Source organism: Callospermophilus lateralis, chromosome 10, assembly GCF_048772815.1.
Source record: "Callospermophilus lateralis isolate mCalLat2 chromosome 10, mCalLat2.hap1, whole genome shotgun sequence".
NCBI lineage: Eukaryota > Metazoa > Chordata > Mammalia > Rodentia > Sciuridae > Callospermophilus > Callospermophilus lateralis.
Window position 1 is genome coordinate 64,356,226 of NC_135314.1, and position 24,545 is coordinate 64,380,770.

General features: G+C 33.7%; 1 protein-coding gene and 1 pseudogene across 3 annotated transcripts in view; one reads left to right on the forward strand and one right to left on the reverse strand.

The window, feature by feature from the left end:
• Spice1 (spindle and centriole associated protein 1) overlaps positions 1–23,085 on the forward strand; it is a 62,298-nt gene extending 39,213 nt beyond the window's left edge. Inside the window, exons 11-18 of one of the 3 annotated variants that reach the window (XM_076868478.2) lie at positions 601–732; positions 4,884–5,031; positions 6,341–6,565; positions 14,099–14,583; positions 16,856–17,039; positions 19,383–19,485; positions 20,486–20,573; positions 21,890–23,085. In XM_076868478.2, coding sequence (XP_076724593.1) covers positions 601–732; positions 4,884–5,031; positions 6,341–6,565; positions 14,099–14,583; positions 16,856–17,039; positions 19,383–19,485; positions 20,486–20,573; positions 21,890–21,943 — 1,419 coding nt within the window. In that variant the 3' untranslated portion in view covers positions 21,944–23,085. The remainder of the gene's footprint in view (positions 1–600; positions 733–4,883; positions 5,032–6,340; positions 6,566–14,098; positions 14,584–16,855; positions 17,040–19,382; positions 19,486–20,485; positions 20,574–21,889) is intronic. The other 2 variants (XM_076868480.2, XM_076868479.2) reach the window with 2 other exon arrangements.
• LOC143408664 (GTP:AMP phosphotransferase AK3, mitochondrial pseudogene) lies at positions 12,077–12,768 on the reverse strand (annotated as a pseudogene).
• Positions 23,086–24,545: the final 1,460 nt, after the last annotated feature.

The window sequence follows — 24,545 nt, forward strand, 5'->3', positions numbered from 1 at the left end:
ATGTACTTCTGGTGCTTGGAAAGTATTGCAGGCTTAGAAGAATGTCCTTTTTAGCTAATCACTTACTTACAAAGATAAACCATTTAATGGATGTATTTAAGAGAGTTTAATGTTATTTGTTTTTAATTATAGTTTAGCAAACTTAATTTTTGAATTGATGACTTGTCATATGGTGTGAAATTCAAAGATACAGAGGATATAAAATGAATACTCTAGTTGTTATCTCTAACTTCCAGCTAACCTATTAGCTTTCTTGTGTCCCGCTATCATTACTAGATACCAGTGTGCCTTTCTAGAGATAGTCTATGTATATTCAAACAATATGTATATGTATATCCCTTCAGTTTCTTTCACGAAAATATAATTATTTAATGTTACATACCATTTTGTTTATTATATTCTATCTTAAAAAGATTAGGATAAAGCAGCTTGTTTTATTCAATTAAATATAATAAACTTTGTAATACAATTTTAAAATTTTTATTACTATCTTATAACATGTAAATATTTGTAATTGTCTTCTTTGACACTTTGAGTAGAAACTTTTAGTTTTCAATATATGATGCTAGTTTTGATTTTTTTTTTTTTTTTTTTTGGTAGAGTGAGCTTCAACTACGTAAAGAAGTAGAGACAAGGAAGCAACTGGAACATGTATTAGGTGATCATCGAGAGCTCATTGATGCTCTAACAGCTGAAATTCTTCTTCTGAGAGAAGAAAATACTGCCACACAGGTACTCAAATGCTGTCCCAGACTTTTCCATGTTTTGTAGTATGAAATATCTTTGCACATGTGCAGGATTCTCTTAGGGGAGTTGATTTTGTTTTAGCTGTGCTGATGTGATTTTTTTTTGACATATTACCATCATCAATGGTTGTTGTTATTGAACAGTTATTATATTGGAGGTACTATGGTAGAATTTTAGACTACAAATTGTATATAGAATAAGAATATAAAATAAGTGCGCTGCGTTAATACACATACTATTTAGGGTAAAAGACAGAATATATATTGAAATGATAACTGCCAGTATTATAGTGGTTAACCAAAATGTGCAATGTTTTGATAGCTAAAATATGAGTGTTATGGTTGCCACTTTTAATTTCAAAACAGCAGAGGATAGCTGTTCTAGAACTTTCCTGCAAATTGCTTCAGGTGCTATTTACAATTAACAAGTGTCTACATATTTGATTTGCCACTTGACTAAATGCCAAGGCCTTTTTTTTTTTTTTTTTTTTTCTTAAGGCATACAATATCTCTTCTATTGCTTGGATACTGCATTAAGTACTTCCTTTATATATTTTTGATGCTCTCTGGATATTGCTATCATTGCATTTACTACATTATGTTGTGGTTATGTGTATTTTTATATTATCACTTTGTGCTACATGAATGTAGAGGCTATTTTGGTCATCTTTTTGTTCTTATGGGTATTTATTATTTACCAGCTACAAGAGATTAGAAAAGAATAATAGACAAATTCTGTTTGTGTCAATGAACACTAGATGTAAAATGTGTGATTAAAAAAAATTGATAATGTAGTCTGCATACTATTAAGTCCACCCTTTTAAAGACTTGTGTACCAGCACTCTCATTTCAATCCAGAATATTTTCATCTTCCTGAAGAGGAACCATATACCCATGAGGAGTCATGCTAGATTCACCTCTTTCTCTAACCCCTGGCAGTCACTAGTCTACTTTCTGTCTCTATGGATTTAATCCAGACATTTTGTAGCAGTGGGATCTGTGGTCTTCTGTGTCTGGCTTCTTTCATATCACTCAATAATATTCCATGTTATGGATATGCCTTTTATTTGTCCATTCATCAGTCGATGAATAAACATTTGTATTATTTCCATTTTTTTGTCTATTACATTGCTGCTATGAACATTTATGAACATGATTTTGCATGAATATATTTTCAGTTCTTCTTGGAAGATGTGAAGTGTTAAATTATACTAATTCATTTAACAAATCTTTATTGTGTGTCTCCTAAGGACCTGGCATTATTTTAGATGTAGTAAATACAGCTGTGAACAAAATATAGAAATCCTTGTCCTGGTGAAGCTTACATTCTAAATTAGTACTAAAAAATAAAGAAGTTATATATGTAGTAAATTAGGTGTTGATATGTACTTTAAGAAAAATAAAGTAAGTAAAAGGCATAGGAAATGCCTAATGGGTGTGGAAAATAGTTATAAATGGGATGGGCCATGCCTTTTGTAGAGGTGACATATGAGCAGAGGCCTGGAAGAGGTAAGGGAACGAGCATGCACATAGCTGAGAGAACAGAGAAAAAGCAAGGCAAAGCTGGCATTGTGTCTGTGAACTTAGAGTCATCAAGGATACCAGTGTGGTGGGAATGGAGCATAGGAAAGGGAGAGCATTGGAGACGAGATCAGAGAAGCCAGGTCACATAGGCTTTCCATACTGTTTAAGGATTTGGGAAAAATGAGGTGGGAAACTGGCTTTTGAGAGGATCTGGTTTACAATCTTGAGACTGGATTAGAAATGCTGCCTTGAGTGATGGTACCCTTAGTGACTCATGGCACCCCTTGGCCAAAAGAAATATCTAACAGTTTCATTTATTAAGAAGTTAGGTCCAAACAACTCATGTCTAACAACTTAGGAGCTATTATAAAAAATAATATGCATAAATTGAAATACAAAGTGTGTATTTATTTAGTTCTTAAATAACTACAATTATTTACTAGTGGTATATGTGTACCTTTTGAGCACTGCACAATTTTTCAAAACTTAGAATGTATTGAACACCATTGCTCTTATTTCCTGAACTTATTTTTTGCATAGCAATTGCTGGAAAACCAGCCATAAGAAGATTTGACATTATTAAAAGTAATGTAATCTAATCTTCTGTTGACATTGTGAACTGCCTGAAGCTAATAGTTCACCAATGTCTGATAAATGTTGGACTTCACTATTTCTCTTGAAAATTTAAAATGTCCTCTAGGGACCTGTGAGTTCATTCTTGTGCCCTCAGTATCTCTATATACAATTTGGGAACAGGACTAGACTAGGTAGTCAAACCCTGAAGCAGGACATTACAAATAGGAGTTATTGGAATAATTCAGTTGAAACATGGCAGTTTGGTCTATAGTAGAAGTGGCAGAGGGTGTGAAATTGATCAAATTCTGAATATATTTTTGAAAACCAGCCAAACCCATTATAGATATGGGGTGAAGAAGAGGATGTGAAAGAGTCAAGGGTGATTCCAGAGTTTGAGACCAAACAATTAACAGTTTCTACTTATAAGGTAATGAAGGCTTTAGGAAGAATTTGGTTTTGTGTCTTAGGTTTGAGAAGTCTATTTGAGTCTTAGTCTTAGGAGATGTCGAAGCCACTGCATAAATGAGTGTGAAATTTGGGAAGAAATATCAGCTGATGATATAAAAATGTTTAGCATGCTTTCCCCAGTTATATCATTCTACTGTATCATAATATTTCTAATATGTCTGGATCAACAATGTATATCTGTAAGTCTATGTGAGACGTTTATATACTTAGATAGTTTATCATTACATATCATCCTTGGTTTCTCTTACTTAATCTTTGCAAGGTCTGAAGAATTTATACAACTTTCCTTTCTTTCCTTCTACCTGCCGTCTTTTCTTCTGCTAAGAAGTATTTGCTAAGTACTTAGCTTAAGAAAGACCTGCATTATGTGGTTGTAATTAAACCTTGTGCTTTTGATTGACTACTTTGATCTTAAGTGTGGAAAAGATAAGAACAACAAGTTCATCTAAACTTTTGGGCAATTTAGTTGACTTTTAAATATAAGAATGGAAATCCAAATACATCCAGCTGTTTGATATAGAGTAAATCAGTGGTGAGGCATTTTGTGAATGATCCTTTAAGTAAAAGAAAGCCTTATATAATTTTCTAAAAATTTATGAATTATATATACATAGACAAATATGAGAATATATATGTGTGTACATATATAAAAATAATTCAGACACATGTAAAGTGTAAAGTTATAATCATTGAACATGGAATTTTATGCTTTCTTGTTCCTTCACCATTATTTCATATACATTACCATAAATTTTTTTCACATTTCACATTAACTGAAACATATTTAATAGATATTTATAGATAGGTTTCCAATCAGGGTAGTTTCCTTTGGACTAAATTGAAATAAGTAATTAAGAAAGCAAAACAAAATTCATCTACTATCACAGTTATTTTAGTGCAAGTGAGTTATATTTCAAGACAGTGTTTTGCATTTGGATTGCATGAAGTAGCCTGAATCAGAGCAAGGTAGGTGAAAATTTCCTTGGTTGGTCTCTTCAACAACCTTGTTTCAAATACTTTTTTTTTTTAATTATTTTTTATTTTTGTATTTGTTTTAATTAGTTACACATGACAGTACAATGACCTCGACATATCATACATTTGAATCAGATGGGATATGATATCTCATTTTTCTGAGTATACAGGTTGCAGACCATAAATCTTTATAGTGTTTATGTTTGCTAGTTTAAATGCTTGAGGAATATTTTATTGTTTCCTCTACCTAATGTATAAGTCTCTTGGGGTAGCTTGAGAGTCAGTTGAAATAATATTATATGAAGAGGTTTTGTAAATTGAAAGCCTTATAAAAAAGGTTAATTCTTATTTTTATAGCAGGATATTAATTGGCCATGATTTATTTAACAGTTTATTTTTCATGGGACTTTTAGAATATTTATAATTATGAATAGCATTTCTTTAGAGTTTTAATGAAAGTCTGGAATTCTTGGAGTATTTAAAATAAAATAATGATGTTATGCACACATTCATATCCTTTATATGACTTTATTTCTAGTGATGATTTGATGTTTTTTATGCTGATGATTTTATTTCATTTCTTCCCTTCTCCAGGCGAGACTTCAGCAATATATGGTCACAACAGATGAGCAACTTATATCACTCACACATGCCATTAAGAATTGTCCTGTGATAAATAACTCCAGACAAGAAAGTCAAGCAACAGAAAGGGAAGCCACAGGTAGAATTATAGACAATCCAAGTAGGTATAGTCTTTTTATTCCAGATTGTCAGTGTACTGCTAAATGCCTTTAGAATAACAAGCAAACAAATCAAATCCTGAACCTCTAAACTTGTATGGAGTTATTAGCTACTTATGGCATATACTGAATTATCACTATTGCAATTGCCGGTGCTTTACCAGTTGATATTTATTGAATACTTTCTGTTTGCCATGTACTTTCTGAGTCTTACATGTATTATCTCATTTAATCCTCATAATAGCCATATGAGGCACCTGTTTTGTTATCCCATTTTTAAATGAGGAAACTGAGGCTTAGAGAGAGTCAGTAACTTAGCAATCATGCAGGTAGGACATGGGAGAACTGAATACCTAGACCAGGTGAGATGTTACTGTTAAGTTTTAATCATGGTGTCCCAGATTCAGAAGAGATGGTATTGAAAACAAAACACCCCTGAGTTTTAGAAATTCATAACTTTTGTTCAGATGTGGTGATGTTTCAAAATTCTCTCTTCACCTGTGTGCCTTCATGTGTTAATAGGCTGAATAAGACATTTAGGCTTTTTCACTTTTCATTTGTAAGCAATACTTTGATGAGTGTCCATGTGTAGAGTGTTTTATGTATTTAGAAGTATTTTCTTAGGATGGATTCTAAGTAGTGGCAGCCTAAAATTTGAGTTGCATGAAGTATCTATTTTTGTGGGGATATCTCAGTCAAAGATATGTGCTTTGCTATTATCTGAGTCATTTCACTAGTGAGAAAACTTTTAGTTATCCAGAGATGAGAAAGGTGGAGTGTGAGTTTATTATAAGATTATTGTTAATTCTTTTTATTGTCTGGAAAAGGTAAGATTTATGTATGTGAAACAAGGTTATTAGCATCTAAGTCTCAGCTCTTATAACACTTTTAAAATAATATGGAATGTGATAGTACATGACTTGTGAAATTACCTTGTTTGGTAGTGAGCCTTGTATATGGACAGTCCCATTCTTGTCATTTTGTTACTTCTAGGACCATTAGAAAACTATAAAAACAAATCATGAAAAACTCTAAAATGCCAAGTAAGATTTTTTTTATGAGTTCCTAAAAAGTGACTTTCTTTTTATGACTTTGTGGCGCTTCGTACTTTTCTCAAAAATAGCAACTTCTTCCCAGTGCTGGCTCCACAGGAGGCTGCCTATGAATTGCTGGCAAAGGAGAATATAGTCTAGGAAGTAAAGGCTCTAGGGGCTGAATGAATTTTGTATTCTATTTATATGTATGTAAGAATTAACACCTGAGGTGTGCTCATATTTTCCTTACATATTAATATCTTCTTGTCTTCTTTAGAGGGTCCTGTTGTAAGTGCTAATGTCTCTGTGCCATTGATGTTCAGAGGGGAAGAAGTGGTTGATTTCCCACAGGAAGAGTTGCCTGTTAAACTGTCTCAGGTGCCAACCCCCCCTGATAGCGTGAATCTGACCACCAGTTTTCCAGCACGTATTTTTGAGCCAGCTGTGTTGTTAACACCACCCAGGCAGAAAAGCAACTCAGAATTCTCTCCTCTGCAGGATGGTAAGCAGGCTTCTTCTCAGGTTTATGGAAGTTTTTTTTTTTTTTTTTTGCTTCATTACATAATATATTGTGTTCACTGTTACCTACAAAATAGAATTGAAAAACATTGATTACTGACCACAATCTTTAGCTGAAGGAGGAATTTTCAGTGTGCTTTTTATTATGTCTTATATGTATAATGAAGTATGATAATGAATTAATTTCATTATATGTCTGTTCCATTAAACATTGTGAATATTAAACTCAGATCCAAGGATCAAAGTTCTTAGCATTAAGAAGCAAAATAAGGGAAATTCCCTATGTCCCTAAGGTCTAGGAGCATATGAAGGAGGAAGAAACAAGAGGAGATTATACCTCAGATAATAAGGAAAGTATGATCAAGGAAAGAGTAGAACTGGGACGTAAGGATTTTATAAGTCATATCTGATAATGTTAACCTTTTTCTCATTGGATGTTCTCAACTCAGTGGAGGAAATTTTTACAAGAAGTAGATAGACAATTAAAAATAGCTTTGGAATTACTTTTGTTGTCCACATATAGAATTTAAAAAAAAATATTTTTAGATGTAGATGGACACAATATCCTTATTTATTTTTTTAAAATAATTTTTTAGTTGTCAGTGGACCTTTATTTTATTTATATGCAGTGCTAAGAATTGAACCTAGTACCTCACACATGCTAGGCAAGTACTCGACCACTGAGCTACAACCCAGTCCCATTATAGTTTTGAATAAAAAATGCTAACTCTTTTGGTAATCCTTCATTCAGAGATTCTTGCGTTTCATGAATGGTCTTCAGAAGTTCCTCATTGTTGGGAAAATTTGTCTGCATGTTCATTGTTTTTTTTTTTTTTTTCTGAGCTATTGCCTTTATTTCAATTTTCAGAGTTTTTTAGTTAAAAAAAAAAAATAAGAACCATTACCTTAGATTCCCCTCTAAAGTTTCTTTGAAAATATTATTGAGCCTTGATTTGCCTAAATTTTTATTAATTTAAAAAGATTGTCTATATTCTTCTGTTGGGGACCAGTCAAAAATGACTTCTGTTGTCATTGGGAAAGAAAAATTTTGTCAGATTTTTGCACTTTCATGTAAATTTCCAAAAAAGCACATGAAGTGGCCAGGAAGGGTTAAAAAAATGACAAATCCTTGCTATGAAATTTTATTTTGTTATTTATAATGTAAATGTGATTGTCAGTTCAATGTGGTGTAGAGGAGACAGTGCCAGGCTAAGAGCAGTGCTGGCAGGCAGTACTTGTGAGGCGTGAGGCTAAGATACTTACCTTCTCTGGACCTCAGTTTTCCCATCTCTAGTATGAGAAGATTTTTCTTGAATCTCTCTTCCTGCTTTCCAATTCTGTGATTCAATATTTCCTCTTTAGAGGGCTGGAGAATGTTATTAATTAAGGAAATTTAATTTCAGTTCTAATATCTGTTAAGATTAGATTTTTTTTCTTTAAAGTAATTGTTCAGATGTTTTCCTGTTGTTAAGAGGCTGTTCCAATGATTTCTTCTCAAGTATTATAAATCATGTTTCATTAGTAATGGTAAACTAGCTTAAAATTCTTTTAAAGAAACGATTACAATAAATATTTTTACTTTTGATTGCAAATACACTAAGTGCTCATTAAAGCAAGTAATGTAATTGCTTATAGAGCAAGTAATTACTTTTACAATGTGCAGAGAAAGATGTTTTGTATATGAATTCTGAATTGGTAACCTTGTATTATATTTTCAAGCAATGTGCTTGGAATACTCACATGTAAAGAGTTGTTCAAAAAAAAAAGAGTTGTTCAGGTAAACTTTGCATTCAGATGAAGGCAGTTAAACTTTGCATTCAGATGAAGGTAGATAAGGCCTCATTGGCATTTAGTTATTCTTTATAATAAAGTTGTCCTGTAGGAATTTCTGTGATGATAAAAATGTTTTTTATCTACTCCATCCATTTTGGTGGTCACTATATCATGACACTGTTGAGTGCCTGATATGGCTAGTGTGACTAAGAAGTGAATTTCAAATTTTATGTAATTTTAATTAAATTTGAATTTGAAGAGTCACATGGCTAGAGGCTGCTCTACAACTCTGGGATTTTCTGTCATAAATGTTGTCTTCTGACTAGTAACTTATTTTTACTTTTTTTTTTTTTAATAGCTGTCCTTCTTGAAAGAGTGTGCGTACACAAACATATTTTCATTTTCTCTCTCATTCATACTTTATTTTAAAGTATTTTCTAATTCATATTTTCATATGGTTAAAATATATATGTCTCCTCCCCCACCTCTAGGCCTGTCTCCATAGGCAATAATTTTTATCCTAATTTGATTTGTATTTATCTATTAGTTATCTCCTTTCTCTTTTCTAGAGACAACACAAAAATTAAGACCCTCAATTACAGAAGAAATGGTGTAACTTACTTTAACATCTATCTCCCTTTTTTAAATTTGGATAGCTATTTATTTTTAATTTTTCTGAGCTCAACTTTGTACCTTTAAGTACTTTCCATTTATTCTTCATTAATTTTAGGTGGCATCTCCTTGCTTTTCACTATTTCACTCTTCCTCTCCCCTTCCTCTACCTTTCCTGTTTTCTTTGCCCACCTTAAGTCAGCTATACCTTTCATTTTATGTTAATAAGTTTAATTGCACCAATATTCTGTTCTACTATCACAATTATGTTTTCTGTGTTGTTCTATGTGGACAGTGAAAAGTGAAAACAAGTAACATTTTCTTTGTGAGTCCCTTGTTACTGCCAATCCTTATGCCAAACTAAAAAAAAAGTAAGTTCTGATTAAAATCAAAGTGAATTCTCATTCTATCAGTTGTTGAAAACCTTTTGATTTGCCATATCATGACTTTTTGTTCAGTTTTTGCTTTTTCTTGACTTTCAAATTGTTTTTACCCTTTTGTTGATGAAAGAATAATGTGCTTTCATCACCTTCAAGTCCTTTCATCATCTATGGCTTAAAATTCACTAAGCCCTTCAGACTTGTTCTAGTCTTTACTGATTGCCCTTGGGCCTGCTGCATAGTTCTTATCTTGGGACTTATTATCCTTATACTTCTAGGTTGGATCAGCTATTTCATTTCTTCTTGATCATTTCTTTCAGTAAACTGAGGAGGAAAAAAGAAGAAATAAAATTGTTTTCATTTTTCTCCTCTAATTGGTCGATAATGTGACTAGATAAAGAATTCTAGGCCATAGTCCTTTTTGTCCTCTGTGAACATAATGCATCTTTCTGTTAGTGTCTAGCATCCAGTGTTTAATTGAGATGACTGATGTTATATCTAATATTTATTTCTTTAGTATTATGGGTTTTTTTTTCTGCTATGAAAGCTTTAAGTATTCCTGTATTTTTATTCTGGAATTGCACAAGTTATACCTAAATATTTTTCCCCTCTTGCTCTGTGGGACACCAGTGGGACTTTTTAGTCTGAAAATGTGATTTTCTTTAGTTTCAAGAAAATTTCTGTTGACCTTCAGGAGTATTTTCTCATGTATTTGGCTTTGTGTTTTCCTTCTTATATTCTGAAAGATTTTTTTCACATTATGTTTAGATCTGTCTTTTGGATTTTTAAAAAATTTTCATAGTATATTCTTTAATTCTTCTCACTGATTTCCAGATCTAAGGCTGTCATAAAAGCCAGTGTGGCTACAGTACTGTATAGCAGGGGATAAAGAATTGTATAAAATGAAATCAGCTTTAAAACCTGTTTTAAGACAATTTATTAGAACAAAGGCAATGAGATGTCAGGGTAGCAAAAAGGAAGGTGGGGTGGGATGCCCTAGTGAAGGACCAAAGACAAAGTAAGTAATAGCTACACTGCTGAAATTTCATTACATTCTAATAAACACTGTATGCCTGATAACCTAGTGGTAATTCATAAGTTTAGTAGTTTTGCAATATTTTTAGGAAACATATAATATTAATATGCTTTTAATAAGGCATTATAAGAGTGATATGATTACTATAATCCTTTAAAAAAGCCTTGGTCCATTTCAAAAGATCAACAATAAATTTTTAAAAATCAAGAGGAAAGAAAAATAAGTTGTATGCCCACCCCAAATACATAAGAACCACTTGCTGGCATTTGTTTTGTATTTTAAAGACCTGGAATAAAATGGGCCAGATTTTCAAAGGCAATTAATAACGTGTACAAGGACTTGATTCATTTGATTTTAGCACCAAGGAAAATAAGAGTCAGTATCTCATGGAAGACACAGTGGATTTTTCCTCTACCTCTCAAATTGCACAACTTTTACCAAGCCAGGATATATAACTATGCATCCTTGTTGCCCTGCTACGGAGTCTAAAATGATTTAAGTATTAAAATGGCTACTCAGATGACACCAGCAGAGTTTTTTCCCTTTAAGACAGGATCACAATCAATGAATGCTATTAAGTATCAATTTCTTTGATCAAGAACAAAAATCTTCTTTAAGGAATACTTACTTTCCTAGTCCTTCTTAATCTATCTTGTAAATTCTCTATTGCAATATGTGTTTGCCATTTATGTTGGGTGTTAGTCAAGTGAACATCCTCCAGGTATGCCTGATCTATTTCTATTTCCTTAATGATAAGATATGCTTACTTTACATAGTACCATGGGTTTTCTCTTTTCTTTATTTTTTCTTTTTGCTATAACTTGTTTATCAAGGCATAGTGTACGTTTAGATCAAGAAAAAACTGACAAGTATATCTTAAACATACATTTCTTAACCTCAGTAACATCTGAAATCCTAAGATTTTATTAAATTTTCCACTGAAAAGTCAGTGTTGGTGCTTACCTAAGAGCTTAACATGTCAATTTTTGACACAAATAATGTCCCTCGGTACACATGTATTTTTCAAAAGAAAATAAGTCATATTAAAGTAATATTTTCTCGTGTGCTGACGTTTTTATAGCAAATTGAAAATTCTGAGTAAAACTGAAGGTATTTCTAATGACAAAATAAATGTAGTATATGTAGCTAGCTTATATGTTTCTTAGTGTAACGGCAGCAGTGAATTTGCATCTTGCAACAGATCTATAAATCTAGTTGCTTTTTTCCTGGAATTTCATATAGTATCTTAATACCATGTTCCACGGGGCTAGAAAACATTTTTTGGCATCAGTCTTTGCAGAAGCCTCTGATGAGGTATTTTCCCCAAATGACATGTACTTTTCCAGCTTTCCCAGAAAAATACAAAAATTTTATCAACCTCTTTTACTGAACAAAAATGTTACTACTAATTGCTCTTTTAACTTTTACTTTAACAAATTCTTTAAAAAATTTTTGATATCTCTGATGTTTTTGAATTGCACACTCATAGACTATAACTGGATAAAATATACTAGATGATTTCAAAAGATCAATCTTAGTATCTGAATCATTTGGCACATCCTTCATAATATCCAGAATCAAATTAGTAGAAATAAAACAATTTTCAAAGAATTCATACATGCTGGAATCTTAGTAAAAGGAGCTGCTAATGCAAAGATGAGGAGGTTCTGCTCATCTTACTAGTTACACGCTTTTCTCCTCATGGAGTAACTGAGGCTTTCTGGTTTGTTTGTGGAACTTTTGTTTGTAGGAAAGCATATACATAGGGCCATATCTTGTTGGTTTCTGTTCCAGAAAATGTTTCCAACACCCCCTTTTTTTCTAATAATACTCTGAACTGGCTCCGTTTGTGCTTCATAAGCCTTCAGTCTCTTGATCACTGTCTCTGGTCTATCATCCTCACACTGAATCCAGAGGCTCTCCCGTCAGACCATCTATGCCCACAGTTTGGGGAGGGTTGAATTTAATGTTGTAGACTCAGTCACTGGCTGGATGAATCCAGGGAGCAGTGAGGCGGTGTTTAATGATCTCAAAGGGCACATTCAGATCGATTACTGTGTCTATCTGATAAACTTTATCCAGGGCTTCTGCCTGTGGAAGTGTCCTTGGAAAACCATCCAATAGCCAGTTACATTGGTTGAGATTTTTCAGCTCTTGGAGGGCTGGCTGAGTCATGACATCATCTGGGATGAGCTTTCCTTGGTCAGTGAAAGTCTTGGCTAACACACCAATCTCTGTGCCTTGAAGCATGTTTTGTCAGAGCAGGTCCCCGCTGGAGAGGTGCTTCAGCTCAAAGTGTTTGGTGATCCACGGGGACACGGTGCCCTTGCCGGAGCCAGGAGTCCCCATGATCACTGCGTGTACTAGCCGCGGGAAAGCCCCCATGGCCGCTGACAGAGGACCTGGTAGGGCGGACAGCGTTCACCCGCTTTGTGGCCCAGGATGGCCCGCTGGAAGCGCTGCAAGCAGGCGGCAGCTCGGCACCCACGCTCTCTGTCTTTTGGATTTTTAAAACAAAGTCTTTACAGGGTTTCCCCAGAAAAACTGGATTTTACCTGTTGCCTTCTGGTAATTTACAAATATTCTGAACTATGGCTTCTGCTCATTTTCATTCTTTTATACACTCACCATCTACTCTGTGTCTTATTTGCTAATGATTGTCTTCCCAGACCATTCTGTTTACTAATGTGTTTATACGTAATTTTATACTTCTTTGCTGTCAGAGAAAGAGATTGAAATAAGTTTGTGCTTGGTCTATTGTCCTAAAATAAAAGCATCCCTCTTCCAGATCATTCCCAATTTGGTCATTCCACCTAAACCATTCCACATAAACCGTGTTACTAAGTCCAGCATACACATCTTTGTCTCTACCTTTCTAGATCTTACAGTAGTCTGTACACAGTTAACCACTCCCTCTCTGTTTCCTTGTTACTACCTTCATATAATATTCTTACTTTCCAGCTGTTCCATTTTAGTCTGCACTGCTAGCTTCCCACTCCTTTACTAGACTCTAAATGTTGAGTTTCTCATGTCTTGGTGCTTCTTTCTTTTCTCATTCTATTCTTGTTTTTTTTTATTTTTTTTTTTATCTCATTACTTCTCATGACCTATATATTATCTGTATACAGGTGACTTCTAGTTTTGTATCTTGGCCCAGAAGCCTCTCTTGAATTTTCAGTTGCTGCTATTGCTGCTGCTTTTCTTTTTAGTACCAGGAATTGAATGCATGGGTACTTAACCTCTGAGCCACATTCCAAGCCCTTTTTATTTTTTACTTTTTTGAGACAGGGTCTCATTAAGTTGCTTAAGGTCTCACAAAGTTGTTGATGCTGAATTTGAACTTGGAGTCCTCCTGCCTCAGCCTCCTGGGTCTCTGGGTTTATAGCAATGAGACCCCACACCTGACTGTAAAACTTCTTAAATTTAGCACTTTCAGAGCTGAATTCTGATTATTTCCCTTTCCCCAAGTCTACCTTCTTACTTCTCCATCTCAGTAAATGACATCACCATCAAATCTTGTCATCGTGATAGGTTTCTATCAGTCTTAACTTAGTTTACAACACTCATTTCCTGCTAAAAACAGTTAAGTCATTCAAAAGTCAAATCCTTCTATTGAAAGACTTCTTTAATTATCATGATGGGCTAATGAGTTGATTATAGCACCAATTTATTTGAAAATAATACATGTTTATTATTTTTTAATTTTTATCTATAGTATTGAGGAGAACTGTTCAAACTCGTCCTGCTCCACGAATTCCTCCAACTGTGGAAATCATTGAGAAGGAACAAAATTGGGAAAAGACTTTACCTATTGATACAGACATCCAGAATTCAAGTGAAGAGAGTCGTCTTTTCACTCAGAGGTGGAGAGTCTCTCACATGGGAGAAGATTTAGAGAATAAAATTCAGACCCCTTTTGTTAACTTTTCACAGAACCTCTGCAATTTCCATCCCAACACTCAGCAATCAAGAAATCTTGCCTTCTCAGAAGAGCCCTCAGTACAAGGAAATGGGCAACAGCTTAGAACAAATGAAGCATCATTGGTACAAAGAAAGGACATAATGGCACGAATTGCTGAGTTAACACTGCAGAATTCAGCCATCAAGACACAGCTAAATAATATTACTTGTCCAGTGGGAGAGCAAGGGGATGGACTGCGGGAATTGAATAAACAGGAAAGTTCAGGCGATGTGACTGCTGTGAGTACCACTTACACATTAACAGGGGACATGTGGGGATTTAGGCTTGGGCATCTTAAAGAGTTTTTTTTTCAGAAGTGATTCTGGATAGCTTTTAGGCAGTCACTAGATAGCTTATGCTTTGGCATGTTTTCTTCACAAGATAGTTAAAAGATACTGATTAGTTTATATTGAACATAGGAAATAACATGAAAGAAAAAAAATACATGAAGAAAATAGGACTAAGGTAAAATGGGTAGGAAAGCTAAAATTAGGCTAAAAATAAGGTTTTTAAGTATAAAATATATAGAATTAATATGACTTGAAAGATGCCATACAACTACATTTTACTGAAACTATTTTGACTCTTAAAATAGCTCATAAAAGAGTAATTGGCTTTCCAATTATGACCAGCCAATTTTTTTAAGACATAACATGCATGTACTGAAATGATATTAAAGGATCATTAAAGTCAGAATTTAATGTGCATATGACTCATGGCATGGTGGGGGGGGCTTGTTTAAATGTGGTTTCTGGATGAGCAGGACTAGGGTAGGACCTGTGAATTTCTTAAAAGTTTCTAAATGATGCTAATGCTGCCAGTCCAGGTGCTCTATTTTGAGAAGCAAAATTCTGCATGTTATAGTACAGGAGTTTTATAAGTAAAATAAACTTCATGGGCTAACCTGTAACTTAAACCTTCATTTCATTATTTGTTGGGAGAAAAAGGACTCTTAAGTTCCAACTGGGAGTGTTTATAACACACCTTCTTGTACAGTTCCCCATGATAACACATATTTTGTTTTATCAGTTTTTGAGCCAAAGCGTCTTCTATGAGGGTTCTAATGGGTGCAGTACAATGTTTTTTGCATTGGGAAGGACATAAGCATCCTTATTATGAATTAGGGACTCCTGAGTGGCTGTGTCTGTAAGTGTTTTAAAAGTAATGGATTGAGGGCTTTGGTGGGCAAGGTAAGGGAAAGGTGAATGTAGGGGCCACATCTGACATCCCTGGCTCATGGGGAATAAGGAGAATGTGGAACTGAGCCACAGAAGTAGTAGTCAGAGCTGGGGTTGGTGGTGCACATCTAGAATCCCAGATGAGGTAGGAGGATTGCAAATTTAAGACCAGCCTCAGCAATGCAATTTAGGCTCTAAGCAACTTAGTGATGACTCTTTCTCAAAAAAAATAAAAAGAGCTGGGCATGTAGTTAGTGGTAAAACACCCCCAAGTTTAATCTCTAGTACTAACAACAACAATAACCAAAACAAAAAAAGTAGTCAGAAGTGACTGGTACATGAGGAGACAGAAAGAGGTTTTAGGAGTAGGAAGTAGCCATTGGTACAGGTCTAAGAACAAACTGCCTCAATTTTGAGTAATTGTTTGCAGAGTTTTGAAGATTATTTGAAATAGGTAACTCTTGGTTTAAAAATGATAGCACAGTTATATATTGAGCTTGTGTCCTTTCCTATTTAGAATATACATCAGTCTAAGAAAAGACAATCTATTATTGTTGCCCACACCACCCTCTTTTGTTTTAATTGAAAATACAACATGATCTTTAATCATGGTGATTTACTTATTATTTTTTTAAACTAATAGACAAGCTAAAATTTAGGAAATTCTATTAGGGATTGCTTTTTCCCAAAGTAAAGTATTTAATTAAGTGACATTATTGTGAAATTATTGTGAATGATATAAATATACTTCTTCTCTTGGGAGTTTTCAGATTGAACTTAATGTTACATTCCTTTCCAATTACAACTATTCTTGAATCAGTTATCCTAAGCTAAAAGTGCTCAGAAGGAGTAACTGGGTTCTCAGAATCTTTGTCAAATAATTCACTTTGCGTGTTTGAAGATTGTAATTGCAGAAACAGCTGTTTCAAATAAAGCAGATCCTCCTTTGTAATGTTTCCAACTTCAGATCTGTCATCAATAGGTGTGTGGCATTTAGCTTACTAGGAGTTATCTCTTTGCTCATGTGATCTCTTGTGCAGCTCAGCAAATTCTAAGAGATGCAGGAAAGCTTTGTCAAACAGACTGTGTGTTCAGACATAGGCACTGGAGGAGGGTATATGTGGTAATAGTAGTAGGAGGTTTAGCATCCTTTTACTTTAGTCCTAATTCTTCAATTAAAGGATTTGTAAATTCTATTGCTTTCCCACTATTCACATTTGTATATAGCAAGGCTAAGAACATTAATTTGCTTACACTTGATAGAAAAATTAAAATAGTGTGGATTTTTTTTTCCATGTTGAATTTGTACTTTTTTTTTCTTTTTCCCCCAAAGACTTTTCCAGTAGCACAATCTCTAGCACCCAGTAGCATGGAGGAACGGATTGCAGAATTGAATCGACAGAGTATGGAGGCTCGGGGGAAACTACTACAGTTGATAGAACAGCAGAAACTTGTTGGTTTGAATCTCTCCTCTCCAGCAGTATCACCTGTTCAGTCACCTCGCAGAGCATGGACTGGTTGGTCACACATTCATGATTTATAAACTAGAAATAGGAAGGTTTTTACTTTACTAATTTTACAAGTTTGTATTGAACCAAAAGAAATCTTTAATTTCATACCAAAAGAAACAGGCTTGTTTGTGTTTGAGTGTAAGTGACAGAGATAGGACTAGAAAGCAGGTCTCCTGATCTTCTTTAGCCCATTTGATCTTTGGTGTTTGAGTTCCTAAGTTGCTCTACTTCTAGATGAAATTCATTATGGTATATGATTCACTTAGCACATACACTGTAGCTAATTATAAAATATAAGCATCAAAATTATAACTTAAAATTTCATTAACATCAGATTACAAATTAGTGTTCTGTTAAAACCATTAAAACATTTTCATTTGTTAATTTAAAAACTTTCGATTCTCTTGTTACATTTAGGAATGTGAAAAGCTAGAGGGAACTCTGAATAATAGAATAGTAATTTAAAAAGTTATCATAGCATTCCCATTGAAAAATGATACTGAGGAAATGAAGTAGATCTCAAGTTGGTTTTTAGCCAGAATTTCATTTAAGACCCTGAAGGAATGGAGCTACTTGAAGAGCATAGAGAATGATTTAGGTCCAGAATAAGAGAAGATTCTAATTATCAGGAATAGAAAAAGCTCTATCAGTGAAGTGCTCCCTAAGGTGTGCAAACAGGTGTTTTAGAGGACTCATGTGTCTTATGCTGATTGAAATAGGTTACATTTAGGGCATCTGCCAGTAAGAATTTTTGCCTCAATTATAAATTCTTTCTTTTTGAAATAATTTTCTAGAAAAGCAGATTTTCTGGAAAGTACTGGAAAATGATGAGTAATGCATTTCCCAGGGTCCTTCCTCTTTCTCTAGACTTCTTCACATGCCAATCTTATATTTTAGTCTTTATAGTTTTGAAGTCTAAAACCAAATTTTGATTAGAATAAACAAACTTTTCAAACTACTATGTGCCTGCCACTTGGGTCTTGAATATTCAGATATTCAAGTTGGGGAACAGGCAACAAACAAACAACTAAATAAGTGAGATAATGTCAGTACTGAGTACAATGAAGAAACATAAAGCAGACCACTTTTAAGAATAATTTTGTGATTAAATATGACATCTTTGTCTTATAATTCTATAAGGTTAAAAATGCCTTTATTATCTCATCTAGACTCAACACAGCCTAAGTGTAGATAGGGCTGTTATTATGCCAATTTAATAAGTAAGCTGAGGTACACAAAGTTTAAGTGATCGGTCTGAAGTTCGCAAATTGTGGATCTGTGTCTGTGTTCTTTTCATTCCAGTGATTATATCTCAGGTGTGTTTTTTTTTTTTTTTTTTTTTTGGTAAGTAAAATTCTTAGTTGCTTAGGAATCTCTCTGGGATATCCTGATAAAAATAAGAATAAATAATTATGCCATGAAAAAAGAAGTTTGATTTTTTTAGGGAAACTAAGGAACATTTTATAATATAAAATAGGGCTTTTTATTACCCCTTAATGCCATGAAATCACTGGTTTTAAGTAGTGGTTCACAGGAGCCTCTCTGAAACTGCCTGGGATGGACATAAAGTCTTTCACCAGTAAATATGTAATAAATGTTTGTTAATCGAGAACCTACTTTTGAAATATTGAAAATGTACATAATTATACTTACTTTTGGCAGTATGAACTTCTCAGCCAGTTTTCCTCCTCTGGTGTTAGTGTTGTCAACAACCGTAATACTGTTATAAATTTAAAAGATTGAAATTTTTACTAAATGACTTCAGAAATTTTTTTCCCTTTTTCTTTCTTTTTTTAGGAGAACTTAAAAAAAAAAAAAAAAGAGCTCTTTTTGAAAAAGATCTCAAATTCTTTAGGGCTAGCTTTTCTGTTTTTTGCTCCTAGATCTGACATGATACCATGTGTCTGAAGATTCTGGCTCTCCATGAACTGACATGCTCCTGAATTGACACTAGTAACTAAGTTTCTTGTCTCACAGTTCATTAAAAAAAAAATCTTTCAAGTGTGTACCTGTGGGGCATAGTGATAAGAATGTGGAAAGAAATTCCCAAATTTTAATAACATTTGAAAAAAAAATCTTATTTTTTCTTTTGAGTGTACCAGGGATTGAATTCAGGGGCACTCAACCACTGAGCCTCATCCCCTGCTCTGTTTTGCATTTTGTTTAGAGACAGGGTTGCTTAGCACCTTGCTTTTGCTGAGGCTGGCTTTGAACTTGCAATTTTCCCATGTTAGCCTCCCAAGCCACTGGGATTATAGGCATGCACCATCATGCCTGGCAGAATTGAGAAAAATTTTTATTTTACCTTATTGAAAGTTAATGAAAATAGTATTTACTTTTATATTTTAGAAGGAGGGAAGAGGACCATTGAGGTATCTATTCCAGGAGCAGAAGCCCCAGAAAATACAAAATGTGATACTATCTCTCCTCTCAGTGGGATAAGTACAAGAAGGTAAGTTATTGCATGAATAGTTACTTTGAAAAAATTAAGAATGTGGTTTGTGTTTTATTCTCTTTATGAGAAAAGGATGTGTATAATATGCGGCTTAAGTTCAGACTCACTCATGTAGAGCAAATAAAGTAACTAAAGAGAATTTGGGGGCAATCAAATGAATGAGGAATAAACTTTTAATTAAGTAGAAAATCATGGGTTGGCTACTGAAAACAAACATGGGCTTACACATATGTAGAGTATTTATGAGTTATGATTTAGGAGGTGTATATGAAGGTAATATATGTCAGGGTGGTTAAATTAAACAGTAGTATCTTCCTCCTTTATAGTAGGTGAAACTGAAGCTCACAGAGCTAATTGGGTGGGTTGCCTAGATGGGCCACATGGTTGGTAATTGGTGACACAGAAAGTCTTCTGTCTCTACTCCACATCTTCACTATTGTACTGTACTGCTTCTGTTCTCATTGCTCTTTACTGTTTTGACCTTCTTCCCCTCCACTGCACAACAATTTTACATCTTTAGTGTTAAAAACTTATTTGTATGTTATTGTAATGGCAGATACATGTCATTATACAGTTGTCAAAATCCACAGAATGTACTATACAAATAGTAAAACCTCATGTAAATTATGGATTTTAGTTAATAATAGCTTATCAATATCAGTTGTAACAATAGATGTGCCACATTAATGCTACATGCTAATAATAGAGGAAACGGTGTTTGTTGGAAGTGGGGTGAGGGTGGTACTTGGCAGCTTTGTATTTTCCACTCAATCTTTTTGCAAACCCAAAGCTGCTGTAAAAAAATAAATTCCATTAGTTAAGGAAAAAAGGAGTTATATGTTGGTGATAATATGTTAAAAATAACTTACCTTATTTGAACCTAAGTTATTCATTTCTTTTCAAGTTTTTGTCAGGATTGCGAATTGTTATTGTTTTCATAATTTATTAAGTTTATTAATAATATCTCACTCTCTGTCACTTTATTTTTCATAAATAGATCTTCAGGGGCAACTAGTAATTCTTGTTCTCCTTTAAATGCCACCTCAGGAAGTGGGCGATTCACACCTGTTCTTCCAAGAACAAAGGTAAATTATAAAATGTCTTTGTAAAATATATGTAGGGATCAAGAGTGAGGGTAGAAGATGACTAATTTTGCTGTTTTCCAATCTTAGTTGCCATTTCTGTTATCTTAAAGTTGATATAAATTCTCAGAAGAAATTCTATAATTCACCTTTATTAGAAAAACAACAAACCATATATTTGTTTTGCTTTCCAGGGTAACTAAGGAATAAGATAAAATTCAATAGGATTTCAACAGTCCTTAAAGACTGGATATTACTGGTTTTAGGTAGAGCTCCCCAAATATTGTAGAAGGACATCCAGGTATGCCTTGAATGGGTTGTGGTACACCAGGATATTGGTTCCCCAGTTGTTCCTGTGTCTATGTAGAATATGGTATAACAGAGACCTGGTTCAGGCACTTAACGAGCCATATCTGAGTGTGATCCTAGTTAAACAGGTTATGGTTCAAAAGATAAATAAATGTTTTATGTAGTCTTCATGTTTCAGTTTACTACAGGAATGTTTAGAAGCTTGAATTTTTACAAAAGATGTTTTTATTTTTCTGTTGATAATGCAGTAAAGTATCGTTCCTTTCAGTGTTTAGTCATAGAAAATTATAAGGTAGTTTAAATTTATAAAAATGACTTTTGCTGACTTGAGCCAACAACTGTCTATGGGGGGAATCTTTGTTATTATTAACTTCACTAATCAGAACAAAGAATGGATGCTTACAGCCCCCACATTGATTGATAGGCTTAGCTACCACAGTTGCCTAGCACTAAAATTTTTGTCTTTTTCTATTATATTCGAAAAATGTTTTAAAATTAGCTATTTATGTAATTTATTCTTATTAGTTTCTGGAACTTAGTAACACTTCATTTACTAAGATGAAATAACTTTAAAAAATAATTAAAATTATAACCAAGATTCACATAAAATATTAGACTTAATCTTTTTTTAAAAAATGAGAAATCTTGGGACTGGGGTTGTAACTCAGTGGTAGAGCACTTGCTCACTCTATGTGTGAGGCACTGGGTTCAATCCTCAGCATCACATAAAAAATAAATAAGATAAAGGTATCATGTCCATCTACAACTTAAATAAAATACTTCTTATTTTTAAAAAAAATGAGGACTCTTAAATCAATAAGAAGGTCTGTTGATCAGTGGTCAGTTATTTGGTGGTGAATAAAAATTGCCAATAATAATTTAATTTCTAGTACCATTTAATATAACAGGATGACTTTGTTGTATATACTTGTTCTAAATGATCTGTATATCTTGAGTTGTCTCATGTTTCTGGTTACCTTCTAAATCTTTTCTGTATCTTTGTTCAACAGATTGAGAAACAAAATGAAGAAGGCTGGTTTGCTCTTTCTACTCATGTGTCATAAGTGAGGTTGAAATTGCATTTTACGGAGTTTGTACTCAGTGATTTATTCTTGGCGTTCCACAGTCCTTTCCCTACTCCTGCTTTCAAGTTTTTATGTACTTCTTCAGATAAAACCTACAGAGATCCTGTGAATTAATACTAATACAACAGAGAAAATTTTATTTTAATTTTTTAGCTTTTCAAATAGATTTTCAACAGCCAGCCAATGTATAATTCCCTGTGAATAAAATTTTGATTGTAGGGAAATTATATTTTCTAATAACTTCTTAAGTACTTTAAGGTTTTTTGTTTTTTTAAACAATTCATTTTTACCTGGTACCATCATCTTGAATCAGATTTTATTGTTGTTTACTGCAGCTTAAATGTTGATATATTTCATTTTTCTTTTTCTTGAAGAAATTAGTTGCTTTGCATGTAACATACAATAGGATGCTTCTATTAGAATCTGGCATTGAGAAAAATTAGTAACACTTTCTTTTGGTTTCTTTTTTGGTGGGAATATATTGCTGTCCATCACCTTTTACAAGTGGAATAGGCAGCTTTTAAAAATAGGTATGGGAAGGCTGAGGATGTGGCTCAGTGGTAGAGTGCTTGCCTAGCATGTGTGAAACCCTGGGTTTGATCCCCAGCACCACAAAAAATTTAAAAAAAAGAATTAAAAAAAAATAGGTATGAAAGTGTTTGTGTTTGCTTAAGCAGGTAAGACTGGATGTATATATTATAAAATTCTTATTTAATTTTTAAAAGTGAAAAATCAATAATGATAATGTACATAAAATAAATAATGATCATAGAGCTCAGATGTCTAAAGTTAGAAACATTGGTTCAATGGTCTATTTAGTGTTTGAAACGGAATTAAATAAAAACACTTGTCATTAATTTTCTTACCCCAGAATCCAAGCAGATTCATTCAGAATAGGTTTTTCTTTCAGGCACCTGTTTGGTTCTCAAATATTGGTTTCTGTTTTCAACTTGAGTGAAGTAGGACCCAGGAAGGGCAGCACATTGAAACTACCAAGGGAATTTTCTCTGACAACACCTTTCTGCCCTCTGAATTGTAAATTTCTGTCCTAGGAATTGCCCCATGCAACTTTTTACCTGGACCTTTTTATTGTTATGGCAAAAATAAAATTATTTTCTGAAGCACTGTGGATTTATTTATGTGATGTCATCTGTATTCATTTGCATTATTGCAGATTATTCCATCATTTGCACATTTTGAAACTTGGTAATTAATTATATACCTGTCAGTGACATAAGCCATTTTAGTGTTACTCTTTATCAAAATGTTATCTGCTTGCTTCATGAATATATTCTTTTTTAAAAATATGTTTATTGGTATATTTTTGTTATGCATAATGATGGTATTTGTTGTAAATATTCATATATGCACACAATATAATAATACAATTTGGCCAAACATTCCCCAGTACTTCTCCCCTCCCTCCCTACCTACCTCTTGCCCCCTGATCCTTTTCCTCTATTGATCTCCCTTTCACTTTTCATGAGATCCCTGCCCCCCACCCACCTTTCTTTTCCCTTTTCCTCTATTCCGCATATGAGAGAAAAACATATGACCCTTGACTTTCTGAGTTTGGCTTATTTCACTCAACATACTTGTCTTTAGTTTCATCCATTTTCCTCTAAATGACATAATTTCATTTTTCTTTAGGGCTGAATAAAACTTGTATGTATGTGTGTGTGTGTGTGTGTGTGTGTGTGTGTGTATATATATATATATATATATATATATATAGTGTATATATTATCACATTTTATTTATCAGTTCATCTGTTGGTGGATACTTAGGCTGGTTCCATAGTTTGGCTATTGTGAATTTTGTGCTGCTATAAACATAGGGATGCATCTATCACAATAGTATGATTGATGACTTTATTTCTTTAGGATAAATACTAAAGAGCATGGATAGCTGAGTCATTTGGTAGTTCCATGACCATTCTTTTGAGGAACTGATTTCCATGGTGGTTGTGCCAATTTACAATCCCACCAACAATATAACAGTGTTTTTTTTCCCTCCACATCCTCTCCAGCATATATTATTATTTGTATTCTTGATGACTTCCACATCTTCTCCAGCATATATTATTATTTGTATTCTTGATGACTTCCATCAAGAATGCATTCTTTTGATATGGATTTCCCTTAATGTTTTCCAACTGATTAGCACTTATTTTAAACCTGAAAAGCCATTGTTCTCAATTTGGGAAGCATTTTAAAAATACCAAATAACACCTGTGAGTAGAGCCTATATGCTTAGTTTCCATCACCCTGAAGTAGGAGCCCAAAACATAAGATCTTATTCACTCCTTTAAATAGCCCATAGAGATAATACAAGTAGCTTTTAAAAACAAAACACACAGGCACACACTCTCACCTGCCCCAGGGATTTATCTCTGCTATTGATGCTGCGGGCAAACCTCCTTCCGTCGTCCTAGGAACCCCCCCGCCCTGCCTTTACACGTTTATTTTTAATTGGTAAATAATAATTGTCTAGGACCCTTAAATTCGAAATTAAAACTTACCAACAGAGACCGCTGTTCAATCGAGGCCCCTTTAGGCCAATTTGGAATAGGGGGCAGTTA